This window comes from Neodiprion lecontei, chromosome 6 (genome assembly GCF_021901455.1).
Source record: "Neodiprion lecontei isolate iyNeoLeco1 chromosome 6, iyNeoLeco1.1, whole genome shotgun sequence".
Taxonomy (NCBI): Eukaryota; Metazoa; Arthropoda; class Insecta; order Hymenoptera; family Diprionidae; genus Neodiprion; species Neodiprion lecontei.
This window is the reverse complement of record NC_060265.1, coordinates 28,281,717-28,302,847: the sequence shown is the minus strand read 5'-3', so window position 1 is coordinate 28,302,847 and position 21,131 is coordinate 28,281,717. Positions and strand designations below refer to the sequence as shown.

Genomic DNA, 21,131 nt, shown 5'->3' with positions numbered 1-21,131 from the left:
CTACGGAGAGTAAACTGTGTTATAGGATATACGTACACCTGTAGATAAATATTATCGAACTCACCGTGAAGTTGAGCTAGGGACTGTAGCGTGTTTGCGTTGCAGTTTATGAATCCTGGAAATAAATAGAGAAAAATTTCATTAGACTCAATTGTCTGTACAAATACATATCCGATTGCGAAAGCGGCATATGCTGGAGCTGATTGCCGTACAATTCGCTCCTTAATTTGATTTATATTACGCAGGATACGAAGGAAACGATTTTTCGCTGTCGATATGATACTCGCATTATTGGAAGAACGGTTCTGTAAAATAATATTAGTGATTCAAAGTAGAATAAATAAAGAAAATAAATTAGCTTTCGCAACGAATAACGATTAAAATGCTACTCGTTGTATTATACTCGTAACGCCTGCCCTGATTTGCCAATTTGCAAACGCGTAATTGAGTCGGTTGATCCGAAGAATAAAACAATAATAACAACAACAACGACAAAAGAAATACACATCAGGTTTGATTACATACACAGTAATCAGTCACTCGTTCGTGCTGGATATTATTTATTTTTACCATTACTGTTGTTGGCGTTATTACTATCATCATCGTCATCATTCTACTCTCTCTTGCTGGTTCCTATTAGTTAAAACTTCTAACTACATTTTCACTCACACGATATGCATCAGACAGGTTGCGTCTACTATAATTATATATATATATACATATATTTGTCATTGCGATCAGCTGAAAAAACGTTCTTTAACACACACTAGGATTAATTAATATTCGCAAACTGACCACCATCACGCCGCTGCCATATAGTTTTGCGATATCGTAAAAATCCTCCCTCCTACATTATTCTTTCTTTCATCCATCCGTGGATTGAAATTCTTTGATTTATCCATTAATTCTTTGTTTCGTTACATTGTTCCCTGTACCTGTGTTATACGACAATATCGTTGATTTATATTGTCAGGAAATATTCTGCAGAATCATCAGATAATTATCGTTACGTATCGGCGGCACACACCTACACAGGTATATAATACGACACAGTTGTTCCGTATTACCGGATCGAACTCGACGAGCAGCGTGTCGAGTAAATGTGGGTAGGTGGATAGATACGAATACTCACAAAGGTACAGCATGCGATTGCTTGCGAAGCGTTTGTCGCCGGTATAAATTCTGTGCCGAATTTCGCCATCAGACTCTACACGCTACAGATCAATAAACAAGTTGGCAAGCAGGAATTTCGTTGGCAAACAAAACGATTGCCGATTCCACGACGTGTACGCCGTTAGGTGTACACGTGTGTGTGTACGTGTATATATTATATACGCAGCATTTACATACCCAGGTATTACCTATCAGGGGCCTAAATCAATCGCGTTAAAAAATTATCGCGCGTCGCTGCAAAAGTTGTCGTATGATCTACATAATATACCTGCCTCGTGTACAACGTTACAGAAAAATTCGAAAGCTCGCGTATGCGTGTAAAGTAATGATTGTCGATTTTTCAATATACAGTCGCGAACCGATTCAAGGAGTAAAGTAGATTTCAATATTTAACAATTTGTAACCTTTTCTCCCGGCAGCTGGAAACGAAAATCTATTTTTTTACCCGATTCTTCAGCAACCCGACTGAGGCCTGAAATAATGAATAGGGGAAGAAAAAAAAAATATATAACTGTAGCAGAGAGAAACACCTGTTTTAAATTATTATAACATAATACACAAATGTGTATAATTAATTAAAATGCAGAGAATTGAGGTATAACCCTCTGCAAAGGGGTCGAAGCAATTTCAACGTGATGTAAAAATTTCTTCTCTTTATGGTTTTTTTTCAACTCTTATTATTATTATTATTATTATTATTATTATTATTATTATTATTATTATTATTATTATTATTATTATTATTTCCACTCATTTCTTCTCTTCCAACTTATTTCTGACTATATAACGTATATGATATAGTTGTATATTACGGGTGGTTGAGTTTTGGTTTCGCTCTTCGCCCGGCTTTATAAATTGCGTGGTTATAAATTATAACGTTATAAAGTCGTGAAAAAAAGCAAGAACGAAAAAAAAAATTAAAAAATACAGTCGTACATTCACGTTTGCAGAAAATTCAGCAGCACCTACCATACAGACGGCCGAAAATTCGCAACGTTGCATATTTACGTGTAAGGTATGCGTAAAAGAATAAAATTAAAAATGATATGTAATATAATAAACGAGGTTATATTTTTTCGTTTCTCGTTCTGTTTTTTTTTTTTTTTTTTCTTGTTCTTCCTCACGTAATTGCAAAATACGAAAGTCACGGTGTGCCTAATAAATGTATCACGCTCGCGTTGCGTGCAGAGCAAAAACCCGAATCTGGTGAATTGTACGATAATTCGTGCCTGAATATGAGTGTGTAAGACAAAAATTTCGTTAATTCCTGACGGAATAATCGCTTCGCGTATCCAGATAACACGTGTAATAATGCATAATACGTACGCAAGTAGCGAATATGAAGTATTTTCTACGAACACATGTTTTCTACTACATTTCTAATTAATTAGAAATTAAATTTTTATGTTAGAAATTTCCCATACAACTCTCTCGTTACATACACATCGTATAATGTATGTATATATTCGCCGATACGCTGCAGAAATACGAATAAAATGAACGAAGAGACCGGACGAAAACATTAATCGCGAATGTAAAACGTATTGTGCAGGGATGAAAAAAAAATTTAATTAGGGATAGGTACATTCAAGTTAAAAATTAATATTTAAAAAATTAAAAAAAGGATAACCCGTAATTACGTAACATATTTAAAATACGTATGGGTACGGTACGTAATAAATGTCGAAGAATCTTCTCTCTGTATTCGGTCACGGCTTACGATTGCGATCTGACAATCAGCTTATTAAATTTCCGGGGCTTCCTCCAGGGTTTCGCGTTTCGATCGGTTGGCCAAAATTCATCCCAACGCGTCAGTAATAATACGAAAAAAAAAGAGAAGAAAAACGCTATATTAGGGTGCATTATATATATATATACACATGTATATTTATTAATACGAATACGCATCAGTGAATATTCATTTCACTCGTGTGGTGAATGCAGGTGACGGGCGATTCATCGGGGCAAATAAATTACGATTATTACAGGCAATTTCGAGATTATTATACACGATTCAGAGCGAGTGATAAATCAGGGAACTTGGCACCAGCCGCTGTTCAACAAAATCTGGCTTTGCCGAATTGAACTGCAGATTTCGCACAACATTATATATTATAACGGAAAACTAATCAGAAGCGAGGCAATTTACTTTTTGTCCAACAGTAAAATGAAAACGACGCTATAATATACCATGTCTTATTTTTTCGCAACAAAATTTTTTTTCAATTCTTTCCTAAATACGGATTATATAATTTGATTAATTAATGTTTAGATGTTAACAAATTCTAATGTACGTACGTAAGTATAACTTTTGCAAATTTTACGTCGTATATGGTTATTTTTATCACTATACTCGTACTGTAATATCAATTTTCCGATGTTATGATTTTGCCGTGCAGTAAAATACGCAATTTGAAAAATAGAATAATTATTCACCGAAGCGTTATAAAAAAAATGGCAAATTTTATTGGTACATAAAATATACTATTTTTAACGAATATCGGCAGTATTATACGAAACAATATTATGCAGTCGAGTTTAAAATGACTTTGCAATAATATAACGCAGCGGTATTAGAAGCGGCAATTCCCAGTGTTCTTTTTATTATTTATACGTCCATGACTGCTAGGTATAATTCGGTGAAAGCGTCACAGCGGTATAAGTATTATATATACAACATTACACATAAATAAGCAGTTTCAGGCATAATAGCAAGTTTGGTCGTTTAATCGGCGGTTTTTACAAAAGTATAGAAAACAATAAACAAACTCGTCACGGTATCGTGATCTTCGCTCGAGTTTCGCTCGAGTTTCGCCCTCTTTTTACAATTTGTCAGCTTACCTATAATATCGTTCGATATAAACTCAGTCATTCGATAACACAGGCGCACGATTTCAATCCAACGAACCTGAATAATATCTAAGCGGTAAAGAAAGAGAAAAGAAAATAAATGAAACTCGTTTCGAAATTTGGAAGGAAAAATACATTGCAAAGAAAAAGAAAAAGAAAAAATTAATGAAATAAATCCGGGCTGAGAAACGTGATCGTTAGGGATGAAAAAAAAAAAAAAAAGTAAAGAAAGAACCAAGTAAAGTAATGGATAAAACAACGCGTTAAGAAATTTTTACGCAATTTCTATACTATATACATACACATATGCATGTATAGAGCTTGGCTGTTAATTCATGCAGTTACACCTATAGTACCTAAATTAGCTGGTGGTAGCGACTTTTATACAGCGACAAAAGTGATTACACGTATTTGGCAGAAATTTGCATGCATATACATATGTATGTATGTATGTATGCATGGCGGCTGCGGACAGTCGCGCCTATTATCGCATCGCCACCAAAAAAAGTTTCCCTTCGTTCAAAAGTACGCATGCCCATATATACACACCTTATATAGATATATATATATATATATACATACATATACATATATATGCATAATATATAATATATATATATATATACATATACATATATACACAGGTGTTGCGCAACCCAAGCTTTCGTTAATTGCAAATCGTACAAAGAGAGTTGAGGTGAAACTTGCAGCGGTACGCGAAAGTAAAATCTATACACCTAGCCACTTAGTTAGCTGGTTAGTTATAGTTAGTTGTTATTAGTATTTTTAGTTTCTAAATTACGGAACAACTATGGATTCATTGTAAAACTGTATAAAATTTTACACCGATATTAATTAACAATACGACGCGCCTGACGTTGTTAGATATTTTGTACACGCAAGAGAGGAATAGAAGAAATCATTCTCAAGTCTTCGATTCTCGTGATTTTTCTTCGATATCGTCAACTGCTTGCGGCTCGTGATATACGAGTATATCAATAACTTCGATTTATAATCATTTTTTATTTCTCTCTTTTCAGTGATTTTTGACCCTTTATAAAACGATTGAGCCGTATAAGATAAATAAGGTATAAGATAAAAAAAAAAAAAAAAAAACGAAAGTTCAAACTAATTTTTATCGTTTATCTAATCTTCCGATCGTACACGCAGCATATGTTATTATACGTACATGGAAGATAAAAATTCAACGGTGCGTTAAAATCGTTCTTTTGTTCCTCTTTCATTCGCTTTTTTTACACAACAGGCACATCCACAATTCTCTAGACTTCGCAAGTCGAACGATGTTCGAATCTTCCAGAAAATTGCATCATCGCGATTTTCCATTTCCCATTTAAATGACGTGGGGAAACTTTCGTTTACTTCTTTCTCTTGACTTTGGAATTTTATAACTCGTCAACGAATTAGCGTGCCGATAAAACCATAAAGCGTACATTTGCAGGGAATTGAACGCTCTGCAAAGAAAAAAAAAAAAAAAGAAAAAAGCTCTCTCATCATTTTACGGCAAATCCACTCGTTCAAAACTCATGTAAAATCATTTGTTGACCTCTGCGCACCCCCGTGTAAAAAATATCTACACACGCATCTACATTCGAGGCATATTTTTTGCCCGGGTGTATTTCGAGGCCGGTGATAAGTGCTAATTAAATTTCCAGATCCGGCAAACGGTTAGCAGGTAGTGCAGTTTAGTTTAGCTCTGTTACGGCGTTTAGCAGTAAACTTGGAGCAGAGTCCGCGGAATAAAGCTCACGGCTTTTAGCGCTACGTGTATCCACGTAGGTATATCAGAACTGTTATTCCCCTGCAATCGTATCCCCGTTTCGCGTACATACCTTATCCACTCGTCATTTTCCCCGTCTGATAAGCCTTATCTTTGTTTCATTCGTTAGCCGTGGTTTTGCCAGCCTAAATAACGTCCGCAACGTCGAAACTCTCAACGGTCCATTTTCAGTAAACTTTTTACATTTGTTACAAGGCATTCCACGCGAAATCCAAGATTTTACCATTAATACTATAATTATTGATTTCTTCTTCGAGAAATGTTTGTTAGTTTTATTTCAAAATTCGGAGATTCTTTTCCAAAAATATCCAACCAAACATGCACGTCGACGAATTGTCAATAAATTCTAAAATTGAGAAAGTAAACTAGGATAAAAAAAAAAAAACATAAAAACTCGTATATTCGACGATTTATTATTTAAATACATAGGAATAAAATTTCTAAAATTCGGTCGTGCGTATGCGACAGATTTACATATCATCCAATTCTCGAACACTGATTTCTACGGAGCTTACAGAGGGGAAGACAGAAGTGTATGAAAAAAAAAAAGACCTTGTTATATATCCAAGATTATATAATACTCTTCACAACGCCTAGACCAACAATTGTAAACTTAAAAATAAAACTTGAACAGGAAACGAGGGCAAAAATAATTCAACCTTTTTGCCTACGCGGAGAGCATTACTATACGTATAACGTATCTAAGGCACGTATGTGTAACGTATTCTGTACTGGGTACATACATGAATTATACAGGTATAAGTGTGGAATGACCTACGCGCGTAACGCGGAGCTACTTCTAGCCAGGCACAAGGCCATATTTCTCTATTCATCTCTCTCTCCCTCTCTCTCTCTCTCTCTCTCTCTCTCTGTGTCTCTACTTCTGACGTTACAAGAATATATACGCGCATCACGTCTCACCGAGTACATAATAAACACGAATATTTAACACAGACGCATAATATGTGCAGCAAAACATAAATACATACATGTATACATACATACATACATACATACATACATATATGTACAATCGCGTTGCGCGCAACGAATAATGTAATAGCACCTGCATAACCGCATACGACACGATGCGGCACATAATCTAATGCGATTATTACATAACGCGTGTGACGTTAAGCTGCAGCTCGCGATCAGGTGTTTTCAAGACATTGAATTACGCCTAGATAGTAGATACACGTATATGTACACATGCAACTTTGCGTATGCTTATGTAATTGCCAATTAACGCCGTCCTCAAAGTAATCGTTTAATTTTCTCAACACGGCGGACGCGTTTATGTACAAAAAAAAAAAAAAACCTATGTACGGTGTACGATACATGCATACATCCGTAGACGACGGTGGGCATTTGATCCTGCATTACACGATTCGAGCCGCAGGATTTAATAATTCCACCGACCGCGTACGCGGATCTTAATTATAAAATAACGATCGAACTACGTGACGCGAATATATCAAGCGTATAATAGGTATGATATGCGTAATACGTGTGTATTATAGTCTCTGGATTACGCGGAGAAAGTGGATTATGGTCATTTATCATTAAACTTGAATCACGAGCTCACGGTCGTCTCAAAGCGTTTCACGATCACGTATTATACCTGTTATGCCTATAAACCTATATACCTATATACTAATGGCTGCATCATCATCGTCATCATCATCATCATCCTTGTCGTCTCAAGGTAAGAAGGTACGTGCACAATTATTATCATTGTTATTATCATACTTGCCGGCAAGCCGAAGATCGTCTGGCGAGTGGAAGTTGAGTCACCGCCGACTGGAAGCCTTGCCAAATTGTATATTACATGTTTTTTCGAATACATATATAATATTATATATACAAAATAATAATAATAATTTATATATAAATAAAATATATATAAATGTATAATGTATTTCAAATTCAGACCGTGGGCGAAACGATTCGACGCGATCGGTGAACCGGCGGCGTGGAAAACGCGCCCCTCATCGAATCCGCGATGAGAATCCGAAACGCACCGATGCTTCGGTAACTGTACTGTTTTACTTGAAAAACGCACGTCGAAAGTACAAAAGACTGTGTGTCGTACAGAATAATAAAGCTATGGAATTGACAAAATGAAAAACAAAACGTGAAATATAAGTATACGCGTAATAATAAGAATTGCTTTGGTCGCGGGGAAGATTTGTGTTCACAGCATGAAATTAGGTCCAATTTTGCATCTAATAACTGCAGATCAATATATGTATACATATATATATAAGTTGCGAGTCGAGTCAAGGTTGTAAATTGCTATTATATTCTTATATTCAGACGGGAATGTAGAAGAGGATAACAAAGTGGAACGAAGTATGAGCCTCGGCATGCGGCCTGAACGACGAGGAGAAACCGAACGAACCAACCTGAACAAGAGTTGATCTTTGAAGCGAGGTACGGAGGCGATGCAATGTCACGGTTACCGCGGTGGCAAAGTACTTTGTTGTACCGGTTTCGTAGCGGGATCTAGAGGGATCTGGATGGATCTAGAAACTTGGATTAGACGGATGGATCTGGGACCCGGGTGAATGAATCGGAAAAACGTACCACCGTGGGAATTTCGAAAGTATGAAACTCCTTGGACTTGCTTAAAAGCGTCAAGAGGACGCTACTGACAATGAGACGGTCTTTACCGACCGAGTAAAATGTCGCCTGTTTGTCACATTCGAAAATGACCACGGGATATAATCGCATTCCAGCAATATAAGTGGAGTAATTCGATCGTAGAAACAGGCTTCTTGCTTTTATTTTTATGCAAATATAAACTTTTTCTTAGAATTGCGATATTCGAAATAACTGACATTTCACTCGCTCGGTAAAGACTGACTGTAGCATCCCCTTGAGAATGAATCTGATGTACGATAATTCAAAAAAAAAAATAAATAAAATAAAAGAAAAAACTGGAATGGTGGAAAAGAGATAAAAGGGAAAGATTTTGGCAGCATGGATGAGGAAAAACGGGTCAACTAATCGAGAAAAAGGATGACAGGCGCGAAGAGAACTCGGCTCTGGACGTTCAATTCTCTGATAAGTTCTCGGCCAGTGGCGCTAAACCGTATATGGAGAAGTTAAGGTTCAGCCATAAGTTACCCGAAACGATCCGGCGGATGGTGAAACTTTTTCGCCACAAATGACGCGCCGTAAACTAATCTACGAAACGAAGCGGAATGGCCAACGGCCGTCAAGTCCAATTCCGGAGTTACAGTTCCCTCTCAAAATTTCACCCTCGTCGTAGATAAACGGGCTTATACGCCGTGCAACTTGCGGTTATTACACTCGGATAATACTCGCATCTTTCAACGTACTTCGAACAATATACATCAAGTTTCAGCGAGTCGAATTTTCAAAAAAATAGCGTAATACTATCGGATTCGTTTACATTCAATCGAACCTGCAGCTTTAAATAAACGAGAAAAGCGTTGCACCCGCCATTCCATAAAACGAACGAGAATCGGTAATGCGGCGAGTGGAAAAAAATTATATAAAAATTGATAAAAAAAAAAAAAAAAAAAAACAAAAGAACGGATAACAGTATCGATGACGTATACAGAGAGGCAAAGTAGACGGAAAGTAGTCCGCGACCTCATGCGGGCACGTACAACTCTTCGAAGTGTGGAGAAGTCTGGTTATCTAACGCTTTCACTGTTCGTTCATTCGAACGAAACGAAAACGGGAATGAAATGAAACTAAACGAAACGAAGTGAAATTGAATGAAATTGAATGAAATAAAATGAAATTTAATGAAATGAAATGAAATAAAGCGAAGTAAAATGAGAATGAGAGCTAATCGTGAGTGCAAGTAGCGATTTCCATGCCTCGACTTTTTCAAACTGTGCGATAAGCCGCTGATGGTGCTTGGCACCGTTTCCTCGCCGGTTTAATCGACGTTCGTACGAGACTAACAATACGCAAACATTGTACGATAATCGCGCTACGAGTGATTTCGCAATCCGCGTCCGTATCGTCGCGCAATATTTCTTCCGGTCGCGTACTTCGCGCCACCTTGTATATAACGGTGCAACACCAATTACAAAAGTCGCGGTACGCCGTAATTTTACTAATTTAATTTTCGCACGCGTTGCAATTCTCGGTCGAATTCTCAACTCGAGAGAGAAAAAAAAATCAAAAAGAAGTAAAAGTTTTTACAATGACTGTTGTGCCAGCATGACGTTTTGCAGTAAAATCTCTAATTACTGATATACCTACAGTTAGTACCTGTAGCTGTAAAATATTGCTATCGTAACTTAATCGATGTGAAATTTAGGGTTAACTTCATTTTCCGTAAATAATAAAAACAACAACACTACAATAATAGTTAAAAGGTGGCGCTTAAAATGTTCATATTTGAATTTCGACTGACTTGGCCCCCAATCGGCTCCACATAGTAATTCATAAATGATTTTTTAATTTTTTTCAGATTTCCCCATTCAACCGTTTCAGGGAAACATCGAGTACGTCGAACGAATTTAGATGAAACTTGTTGTAGGAAGTTCGTTTTGCGTTGCTGATTACGAATCTAACCTCAAAATTATAAAATTCAAAATGGCGGATCCAACATGGCAATATCGAGTGACTTTTGGTCGACCATGCTGGATCCGCCACTTTCAATTTTCAAATTTTAAGTTTAGATTCGTAATCAGCGAGCCAAAAAACCGCCCTATTCCAAATTTCTTCTAAATCCGTTGGATAGATTTGCTGCGCCCTTGAAAGTGTTGGGGAATAGGGAATCTATCATAGGGAAATCTATCCGCTTCGGGTCACGGATTAGAGTTAAGATATAAATCTGAAAAAATAAGAGAATTACTTTTGAATTATGTGAAGCTGATTTGGGGGGCGAGCCGGTCGAAATTCAATAATGACCTTTGAGAGTGCAGCTACCAAATCGATGAAATTTCACAATAATATATATTCCCCTGCGGGAACGTCCACGAGATCGTTAACGCATCCAATCAATGCACCTATAATTTCAATCGATTCCTGGATCTACAAGTCAATGGTTAATTGCGTATATACATATAGCGTTAATCCAATTCATTCCAAGACTATAAACGACGAGATATCCGTCGTACCGGATCTAATTGTTACGAAATGACCATTAATCCGTAATTAAACCTGCGCGCCTTGTCTAGGCATTTCGTGTTACGATATATTCCAATTCGTGGCAAGGACGCGTGGGTCTTACGGTGTTAAATCCGAATAAAGCACGCGTCCCTGACAGCGGATGATGCCAATTTAGAAGCCAATTATATTCTAATTCGCTATTGCTCGTCTTTTTTTTCCTCTCCGTTTGGTTTAATTTTTTTTTCTTTTTTCGACCGTTTTTCCGTCCTTCTTTACTATTCCGCACGCACGTTACACGTACGGTCAATCATTTCCATTCTTCTACGCGGTGTTTTTTCGTCAGGTATTTTGTAAAATACATTTTCACCGGACAACGCCACGTTTTTTCTCCGTTTAAAGAAAATTTTTACTCGTATTGAATAAATTTCGACAAACGTTGTACAGAAAACTTGAAAGTGATATATCGATTGCGAGACGATATAAATTGACGATTATACGTATATTATACGGCTCTGTAGTTTCTCCAAGCTTTTTTAATTCGCCTATACATATATATGTGTGTGTGTATATAAGTATATATCTGACATGTATAACTCTCCTCCTTCAATCTTTCACTTTATTCTACTCCCTCTCTTTCTTTACCTCTCTGTCTCTGTCTTTTTCCATCACCGTACAGCCTCTGTATATACGAGTATAATAACAAAGCGTGCCGCTTCGAGAAACAAACAGCAACGTAATGGTTCGTCAATTATAGATATCCACCGAAGAATGAAAATCGAAAACGAATCGTAGAAATACTGCGAGGAAAGTCTTTCCGCTGCATTAATTACTTTCCGTTTTATACTCATATTTTCTATTCCACTGGACTTTCAATTTCATTTTATTATATCGCAAGTGAAATAGGTACCTATATAATTTTACCATTTCTTTGCTGTTCACTTTTTCTCTCTCTCTCTCTCTTTCTCTCTATCATTGGGTATTTGTTGATAAGTTATTGTTATTTGTTTTTGTTTTTTTTTTTTGATTTTTACAATAAAAATTCGTTTACCTATTACACACTGTTCTTGGTGAAAATTCATTGCTCGATGTCATCTTTTGTCTGTCAATGTCTTGCTGCAGTCTAGTTAACGAATGAAATAGTGAAGAAGAAAATATGATTGCGATTATATTGAAAATTATAGCGACAAGACATTCGGTTTAATTTCGTTGAGATGAAACCGCCGACAACTATATATACAGATATGCGTATAAACAACTTTTTTACATCCATAATTCAAACTTCAAGCGTTGATAATTATCGCGGAATTATTGTTTTCGTCAAGTTTGACGTTTGACCTTAATATGCAATTAGAGCAACAAAAAAAAAAAAAAAAAAAACACATCAACTTGACGTAAAACAATAATTGAAGTAGGTCAAGTCTTTCGTCAGAATTCTTTTTATAACGTAAATATTTGGTTAAAAATTTTCGTTTTCAAATGACATGATTTCATTGAATTCATATTGTATACCCAACGTATGCAATACAACAATATACGTTAGCAGTAAATATTTGTCGTCAATTCGACAAAAGCAACGCAAATCGTCCCGTGGCTTCAAAATATTAAACTCCAGGTGTACGTATACATATATATATGCACATGTGTAATGCGTAAAAATGATGTACTTTTGTCAGTGGGAACAAACCTGATGGCGAAAACGTCGATTGATCTCTCGGCCGGCGGTACAACTCTTCTCACTCTCTGTTATTATCCTAACCGTCATTCGCACATTCATCCATTCATTCGTTCATTCATTCGTTCGTTGAGTGAAACAGCCAGTCGGTTAGTCAGAGTCCAGTCAAAATTACAGTCCGATCGTTATAGCTAGCGGCGTTTACGATTAACCTGACCACTTGCACGTACGTGTAAGGTATGAATATACCTTGCATACATGGGTACAACTATAACATGGTTCACTAACTCGTATTTTTTACAGAACAAGTAGACCCGATTCTACGGTAAATAATCTAAAAGGTTTTCATACATTATACAGATTGAAATAGTAAATAATTTCTAGAAAAGAATTTTTCTTCTTTTCGTTCAAATCGTCAACGAACCTAAAATTCGTCACGTTCCGATAATTCGACAACGCGCCAAGAGAGAAGAAAAGTACAACAAAAAAAAAAATCATCGAAATTCTTTTCCAAAATTTCACACGCATCGATAATGCATCGATAACATGTGTAGATATCGTGATTCATCGGCAGGATTAAAATTCAACAATTCCACGGTGTGCGTATTATGCTAATATAGGTGTGTATACCTATACACACACACATATATATATATATATACATTATATGTATAAAGGGTGGATGAAGCAGCTGACAATGTAGGGGCAAATCGGGGGGGGGGGAGGGGGTAGACTTGCCGTACAGCTGATACGGTGCACATAGAATGCAGTGCGTAAAAAAAAAAAAAAAAAACGTTGAAACACAGTACGCGTTTACGTATAAGCGGCTGATAATCTGACCGTTACGTACCTACGTATAATAATACCTGTAAACATACCTATTACTACACAGCAACAACAACAGCAACCGCACTTCACGAGCTGTTCGATACTGCACCGCTTGCAACCATGATTACAGATATTGATGAAAAAAAAAAAAAAGATATCAAACACACCACCGCGGTATACAAAACGAATGTTGTACAACGTACAATGCATTACGACTGCACTAATTACATATTTAATTTTAGATATGTACACCGCGTGACGTATAGAGAGAACTGTTTTCTTTTTTTTTTTTGTTTTCAGGGGCGGGGGAGAGAGGGAATAAAACTTACTTCGACAAGTTCAAATGAAGTTCGCAATAAAAAAACGTAACGCAGACATATTTCACGTCGATATAAATAATTCTCACCGCAATGACTGTGAAATTTTTGTTGCAAAAAAAAAAAAAGAAAAGAAAAAGAAAAAAAAAACTAACAAACAACGTGCTGTGTTTGATGTACGGAAAATACAGAAGGAGGAATGACAGATGAGAAGAAAGCGAGAAAAAGAAGGTGAGAGAGAGAGAGAGAGAGAGAGAAGGAGAAGGAAAGCTCTCTATTTCCCGACAAAGCAGACACACGCGATCAGCTGTCTTGGCCACACGTGTCCCTTTTCTCATTCTTCCCTCCTCGAAAATACGAGTCGTCGTAACCGTTGGAATACACAAGAGGAGAAGCAAAATTTCGTTCGTCGCGTTCGTCGTTTCTCGAAACGGGCGGCGTATAATCAGGCCTGCTACGCAGCTGAGAAGAGAAGAGACGGAGAGAGTTTTATGGATACAAGGCGACTCTTCATCGGGGGACGAAGAAGAGAACGGACGACGCTCCGCAATGGGGGAATAGATGAAAGACAAGAGGGATGCAGGATGCAAGGGGAGGATCGCCTACGTACGTGGGTGAGTGCTGCTCCAGGGTACCGAAAATTAATGCCGAGAGGGGAGAACGCGAACCGACTCGAAGGAGGTACCACGTTTTTTTCTCTCTCTCTCACTCTCTCTTTTTTATTTCCTTTCGGCCCTCCCTTCTCTATGCGAGGGTGCAACGCCCGCAGTCAGCTGTAGCAAGTATTACACACATATATATACATGTGTGTGTGTGTGTGTGTGTGTGTGTGTGTGTGTGTGTGTGTGTCGGAAGAGGCGACGTACGAAGCGAAAGAGAGAGAGAGAGAGAGAGAATAAAACTCGTGTTTAATTTTTTCCCGAATTCGTAGCACCGCGTTTCACCTTACAATTTGCAGAAATGATAAAGTTGATGATGTATTTTTATTCTTCCGTTTATAATATTGATTGTATTTTATTGCAGAGGAAATAGAAACGAGTACAAACCGACTGTAAATATAAATGAGGACGACAATTTCTGTTTATAATTATACAGGTGTAATTATAAATTGCCAGAGATTTGAAAGGGAGAAAGATTGTTCGTGATAATTATAATGATAACGATAAAATGGATAATTGAAATGAATTAAACAGCCTTTGCTGATACAACAACGCAGCTATAACGTACGATACCTGCGTACCCTTGTGCGATACTTGCGAATAAACTTTCTTCGAACGTGTTTTGAATAAATGATACACAGTATTTGGTTATCGAACTGTGGGTAATAGATATAGGTATGCATTGTTATAAGCGTATAGATTCTAAGCGTACGCATGAGGCAGACAGCGATATTAATAAAAATCACTGGTCAATAATCCCGTTAAAGGTAACTATACGAAATTTTAATTACATAGACGCATAGACGCACGGATAAAGAATTATACACGCTTAATTAGTCGGGAATTTGATGCAGGATGTGACGATAATCGGTTCCAACGACTAGACGATAAAAACCGAATGAACGAAACGAAAAAAAAAAAAAAAAAACTCTGAAATTATCTGGAAATTCATTACAAGAAACCGAAAACACATTAGTGTTGTACGATTTTACTTCGCATTTCTCTTTCCATAAAACCGATACGTATTTAAAAAATTTATAACTATTTTTTCAATACTTGCCGTTGTAATATAATTCGGTATTTACCTACAAGTACGACAAAAGTACGATTTGATCGTACAAAATTGTCTGCATTGTTACACCGAGAGAGATTTTTAGTTCCGGTTACCGCTCGGTCCTTAAATATTTTCATTTTTCTATCACAATCGAAAAGTACAGTCGTAGGTAGAAAATGAAAATTACTTTTCCAGCTGTTATCGGAAACTCTGGTATCTTACTGATTTTATAATATATTATAGTTATTTTTACTGAATTTTACTGAATTTTTATAGTTACTGTAACATATGAAATTTTACTCATTGTACGTTGACTGTAAAAGAGTTTCGGGGTAAAACGTGAAGTAAGAAGCGAGGAAAATAGTGGCTCGATTTTGCGTGTCTGTAAGAAGGGGTAGCGAGTGCACAGAGAGATGGGGTGGTAGGGCCAAGAACGGTTCTATATAGCATCGCGGGTTTTCCTCGGTCGATAGTTGAATGCCCTCCAGTTGACATGCGTGGCCTCAACCTGCAACGGTACGTCAATCTACACACACACAACCCTGGATATACACGCGAAGCTTGTAGGGGACGAAGAGGGATGAAAACGTAACTCGAGTAAAAATTGAAGAAGAGAAAGGACCGGAAAAAGAAAAAAAAAATATGCGACATTCAAGTAATATTCGTTGTACACGCGTAGGGTTGACGAAACGAATACAACGAAACAGAAAAAAAAAGGAGATGAAAAAAAATGGAAGAAATCATCAATGAAAATAAACCGACTGAATGAGATAAAAATAAAATTGTCGAATAGAGGTGAACGCGATATTTAAAATAAATAGTAAAACCGCCGTGAATCATTGGACTAAAAACATTGAGTTTAGAATGGAGGAAGATGAAAGAAGAGAGAAAATAAAGGCGATTCGTCTTAACCGTCGCAACACGTTTCGTCGCTTGTTAAATAAACTAGGTTGCGAACAACTTTTGTTATTACATGCCTGCTACGTAGTAACGTACATGGATGAAGGTAGATACACGGTTATAGATAAGTATATTATGCATGTGTACAGAAATAGATAGTTGGATACGTCACGTGTCTGTATCTGCAGGTCGTATCGTTTTTAAGGGGGGGGGGAGGTCGGCAAGCAACGCTCAAGGGGATGTCCTGGTAGATTTCCACGCATTTCAAACGCGAAAAGAACGTAAGGACTCCATTCCATACACAATTCTGAACAAAAACACTCAAACGGATGTTCATCTGAGTCAGAAATAAAGAAATGGAATGAATTCGACGCTTTCACTAACGCAGCGGTTTCGTAGAAACCGTGCCATTTCTTTATTTCTGTATGAAATAGAAACGTGTCGGGAGTATCTTTTTTCGGAATTGCGTAAAAAATGGAGCTGTCAAACTGTTTCTAACTTCGATATTTGACGATGTATACGTGAACGTCGAAATCGACCGTCGCACATTTCCTTAAAGCAGTTGCAGAATTACAGTACATACTGTATAATATATATACAGCGGTTATTACGGCGCAGGGAATCAGGGATAGGATCGCAAGTGGAAGTGCGGATAAATAATACGCAAGAAAAGCAGCAAGAGTCCGCGCGGTGAGGAAGAAAGAAAAAATTATTAAACTTTTACTTTTTATATTCTCCAGTTTTTATTTTTTAATCCCATCATTTTTCACTTCACGCGACTACGTGCGCAAGTTGCGTTATAAAGCGTGTTAGGTTATACACACACGTATATCCGATTCCGCATATTACCTGCGGCTCAAACCGGAAACTGCTTATACTGCAGCCGGTGAGCGAAGAATTTTTATTCGCGCAAAGATTCGTATGCGCGCGTGTGTGTGGCATAATGCCAGTGTACGTCATAAGTAATCCGAGCGCATAAATATAGCTTTTACTTTATCAACGTGACGAGTCTCTGACAATCAGACACGGATACCTACATGTGAGAAACGAATTTTAGAATATAAATGAATGGTATAATTCATACAAACGATATTTTCATTCGTCGCGTTGTCACTGTGTAAATAATCGGTTTGCCAACGATTATAGAAAAGATCGCGTCGCTTCGAGTTGTTACTGTATAATGAAAAAAAAAAGAAAAAAACATTTACAAGAATTAAATTTATAACGAATTTTTTCAACGTGTTTCGCAAATAGTTTCAACTAACGAACTGACGAGTCGAAAGACTTGCTCCGTTAACAATATAAAAATAAAATGAAATAAAATAAAAAAATAAAATGGAGCACCTGCATCGGCTCTAATTACTTCGAACCGAAAATATGACATCGACGGTGTATTTTTGGATGCGAACAAACATTGACACAGTTTTCATTCTCTGTTACGGGTCGTACGGGAAGAGTGGGAGGTGACCAAAAAAAAATAAATAAATAAATAAATAAAACAAATTAGGAATTCGACAAGTTTGCAAAGATCAAAATTACTCTAAAACAGTGCTGACAAGAAACATACGTTCGTACAATTATATTATACACAAATAAATGAGTAAAAAAGAGGGAGACTTTCCGTAAAATCAAAACGCTACCGCAGGTAACGTTCGTTATTATTACGTCTACAGATATAAATGTTAATATACGTAGATTTCCGCGCATGCGTGTATAACAGATATACAGATAATATATGTGTACCCATACCGAGGTTACGTAACGCGAAACGAGTCGAGGTCAAGTGCACGACGATCATAGCGATATACGATATGTTATAAACAAGGACGAAAGCAGCGAGTAAGTTATACGATAAATAAAATAGCTAGACGATTCGAGAACGAGAAAATAATATAAACTTTTGTCAAAGAGGTCGCGTATTTCCGCCAGGTACTCCCATCGTGATCATCGTCGTCGTCGCGATCCTCGGGATCCAGAATGATCCTACGCGAAACAGATCCCCTCGATCATCTACACGTCCAGCGTCTCTTCCTCCATCCAGATCCCACCGTACGGTACGTAAAACCTGACTATATGTAACACAACGCGCGTATAAATGTTAATAAGATAAAACAGAAGTCGCGAGGCTCGCCGAGATGAGTAGAAATTTACCCAAGGTTCAGGGGAACGGCTTTAAAAGCACGAGTCAAAGAAGAAGCTCCACCTCCGAATGCGTAAGAAAACCGTACGCGATATAACACATGCATACGTACGTAAAACGTATACGCATGCAGGTGTAGGCTCTGGCACATACTGTGGATAACATTTCGTAAACGAACGTTGCGCACTTTGGTCTGGTGGCTGACTGCGGCCTCATTTACGTCACAATGCCAACTCACCGTGCGTCTAGTACGTACACGTATACGTACACGTATACGTGTGCATAAATAATTTTTCGAAAAGTTCACCGTCGCCGAGAAGAGAGATTGATATTTTAGTTACGATAAGTCTGGCTAGAAAACTGATCTGCAAAGACGTGAATTGAATTTACTATTTTCGAATACTCGCAACGACGTTCAAAGAAATAATATTGCAAAATACGAGCGTGTTTAATTGTTTCACAACAGTTTACCGAATTTCAAACAATTACAAAGCGTGAATCCTTGCGACAAAATTACCAACTTCAACGTCGTCTGGAAAATCGACTTTTTTTCCTTTCACCTAAAGTCGTCAAAATTTTATACACCTGCCTTTTTTACGACTGATTTTAGTTTACGTACAACGGACGCGGCGGATTTTTAACCAACGCCCGCCTGTTTCCATATCTAATATAGGTATACGTACGTACAGTGTCTACGGTATTACGCGTATGTTGTACATGTGTAGTGAAACAACGCAATCGATATCTTATCGCGACCGAACGCGGTACGAATGTAATACTATGTAACTCCGTATATGTAAAATTTGGTGCTTGTGAGAGACCTGAATATTGCTGAAAGAAAAGTAGATATAATGTAACATGTACGTTGCATGTGACGCAAATTGTGAGTCAATATTGTAATAAACGCGACAAAAAAATTGCCGAAAAATTATTATTATTATTGCACAATATGTAGGCAATTAAAAGTTGAGATTCGACAATTTACGTATAACGTGAAAAAATCAGCAACCGTGCATTAAAGATTCGATGATTAAATCGCTTTTTCGTTTTTTTTTCCACTTCTTCTTTCATCCCGTACACGGGTATAAAATAATTCACTTTCGCCTCGCGTCGCTGAATTATTGCCTACGTATGCATACGTGTAATACATAATGGCGTTATACAGAAAAGTATGTGTAATCTCATGGAAAAAAAAATATAGTATTACACCTGCACGCTAGTCTATATGTTACACATGTATGTTGAAAAAAATAAATAAAGAAAAAAAAAAAAACCAACATTCCACGATTAAAAAGAAATTCGACCTCGTTCTAGAAACGATTCGGTTCAGACATTGTAATCGATAATCTTATGACCTATATCGAACAATTTCTTACCACGATTCATCCGTATGTTTATTTATTTGTTCATTTGCTCGTTATCTCATTTATTTGTTCGAAGGCCTCGTTGATGATAGAGGATAAGTCACTTCCGGCTGTACGATATTCGTTGCTATCGTATGAATGAGACACTCTAGGCGCAAAGTGTAAAGAGAAAGATTAACGTAACTTTCGGTACATAATTATGCATACGGACACGATCATTTATTCCGATCGCTGATCCGAATTTATCGCTGCGAATAATAATTGTGCAACAGCGTATTCGAAAGCTGTGTCGGGCGGGAGAAAAATGAATTAAAAAAAAAAAAAAAAAAAAAAGGTAAAAAAAGATCAAGAAAAGAATCTTACTTCAAATTATTTGGGTATGTAGAAATAATCGAGTCGATAAGTCAGGTTAGTTTCGTTAAATACGGAAGGCTTGTTTCTTTTGTGTACATAATTATACATGTAATATATATATGGAGAGGTACGTAATATTGTTGGACGGCAAACAAGTAGAAAAACTGAAATACGTAAATAAGTGGAGAATTAAATAAAAATATTTCTTTCGCGCACGTCTAGTGTGTGCACATATGTAGATTACTGTCGAGATGACTCGATGCGTACGTACTTCGTAGAGAAAGAAAGAAAGAGAAGAAAAAAAAAAAAAAAACTCGACCCTCATACTTAGGTTCTAATAAACATCTTAAACCTAGCGTGAAATAAATTCCGGAAGAAGAATAAGATTGAGAAGAAGATCAACGAGATTATGCTATCAATTTCCCAGACATGCATTTTGAAATTACTTGAAACAAGTAATTCAAGTAACACAAAGCTATCAATTTTCACAATCTGTCCCTAAATTAATTTACAGGCGCTATTCAGTATTGTTCGTTAATTTGTTTTTCTTTCTTCTTGCTTCAGACAAACGCGAATAATTCTAGAGATTTTTGAAAATTTTCACAGATTCATGTTAAATGGTATTCGGGATATAAAATTCGAAACTATGTCACCTTCGCCTTATGTAAAAGACTTTCTTAAAGCCTTGGTTGTAAAAAAAATTATCATTATACGCGATACTACCGATATCGTTATTTCCAACAGTTTCTTGTGACAGATTTACGTGAAATCGAACAAATTCTCACCGCATTTACACGCGTAGGCATGAAATTAACAGAAACGGGGAATATATTATACACCAGATTTCCATGAACGATACGAAGAGTCCGAATCACGTCCATAAAACTGATTTCTATCGGTTATTTCGCCATTTTTGAATTCA

General features: G+C 36.9%; 1 protein-coding gene across 4 annotated transcripts in view; it reads right to left on the bottom strand.

The window, feature by feature from the left end:
- The window catches only part of LOC107227214 (cytoplasmic polyadenylation element-binding protein 2), a 131,975-nt gene that overhangs the window by 29,813 nt on the left and 81,031 nt on the right, over positions 1-21,131 (bottom strand). For all 4 annotated transcript variants that reach the window (XM_015668298.2, XM_046743139.1, XM_046743138.1 and 1 more), the window contains exon 4: positions 65-115. In XM_015668298.2, the coding sequence (XP_015523784.2) occupies positions 65-115 (51 nt within the window). The remainder of the gene's footprint in view (positions 1-64; positions 116-21,131) is intronic.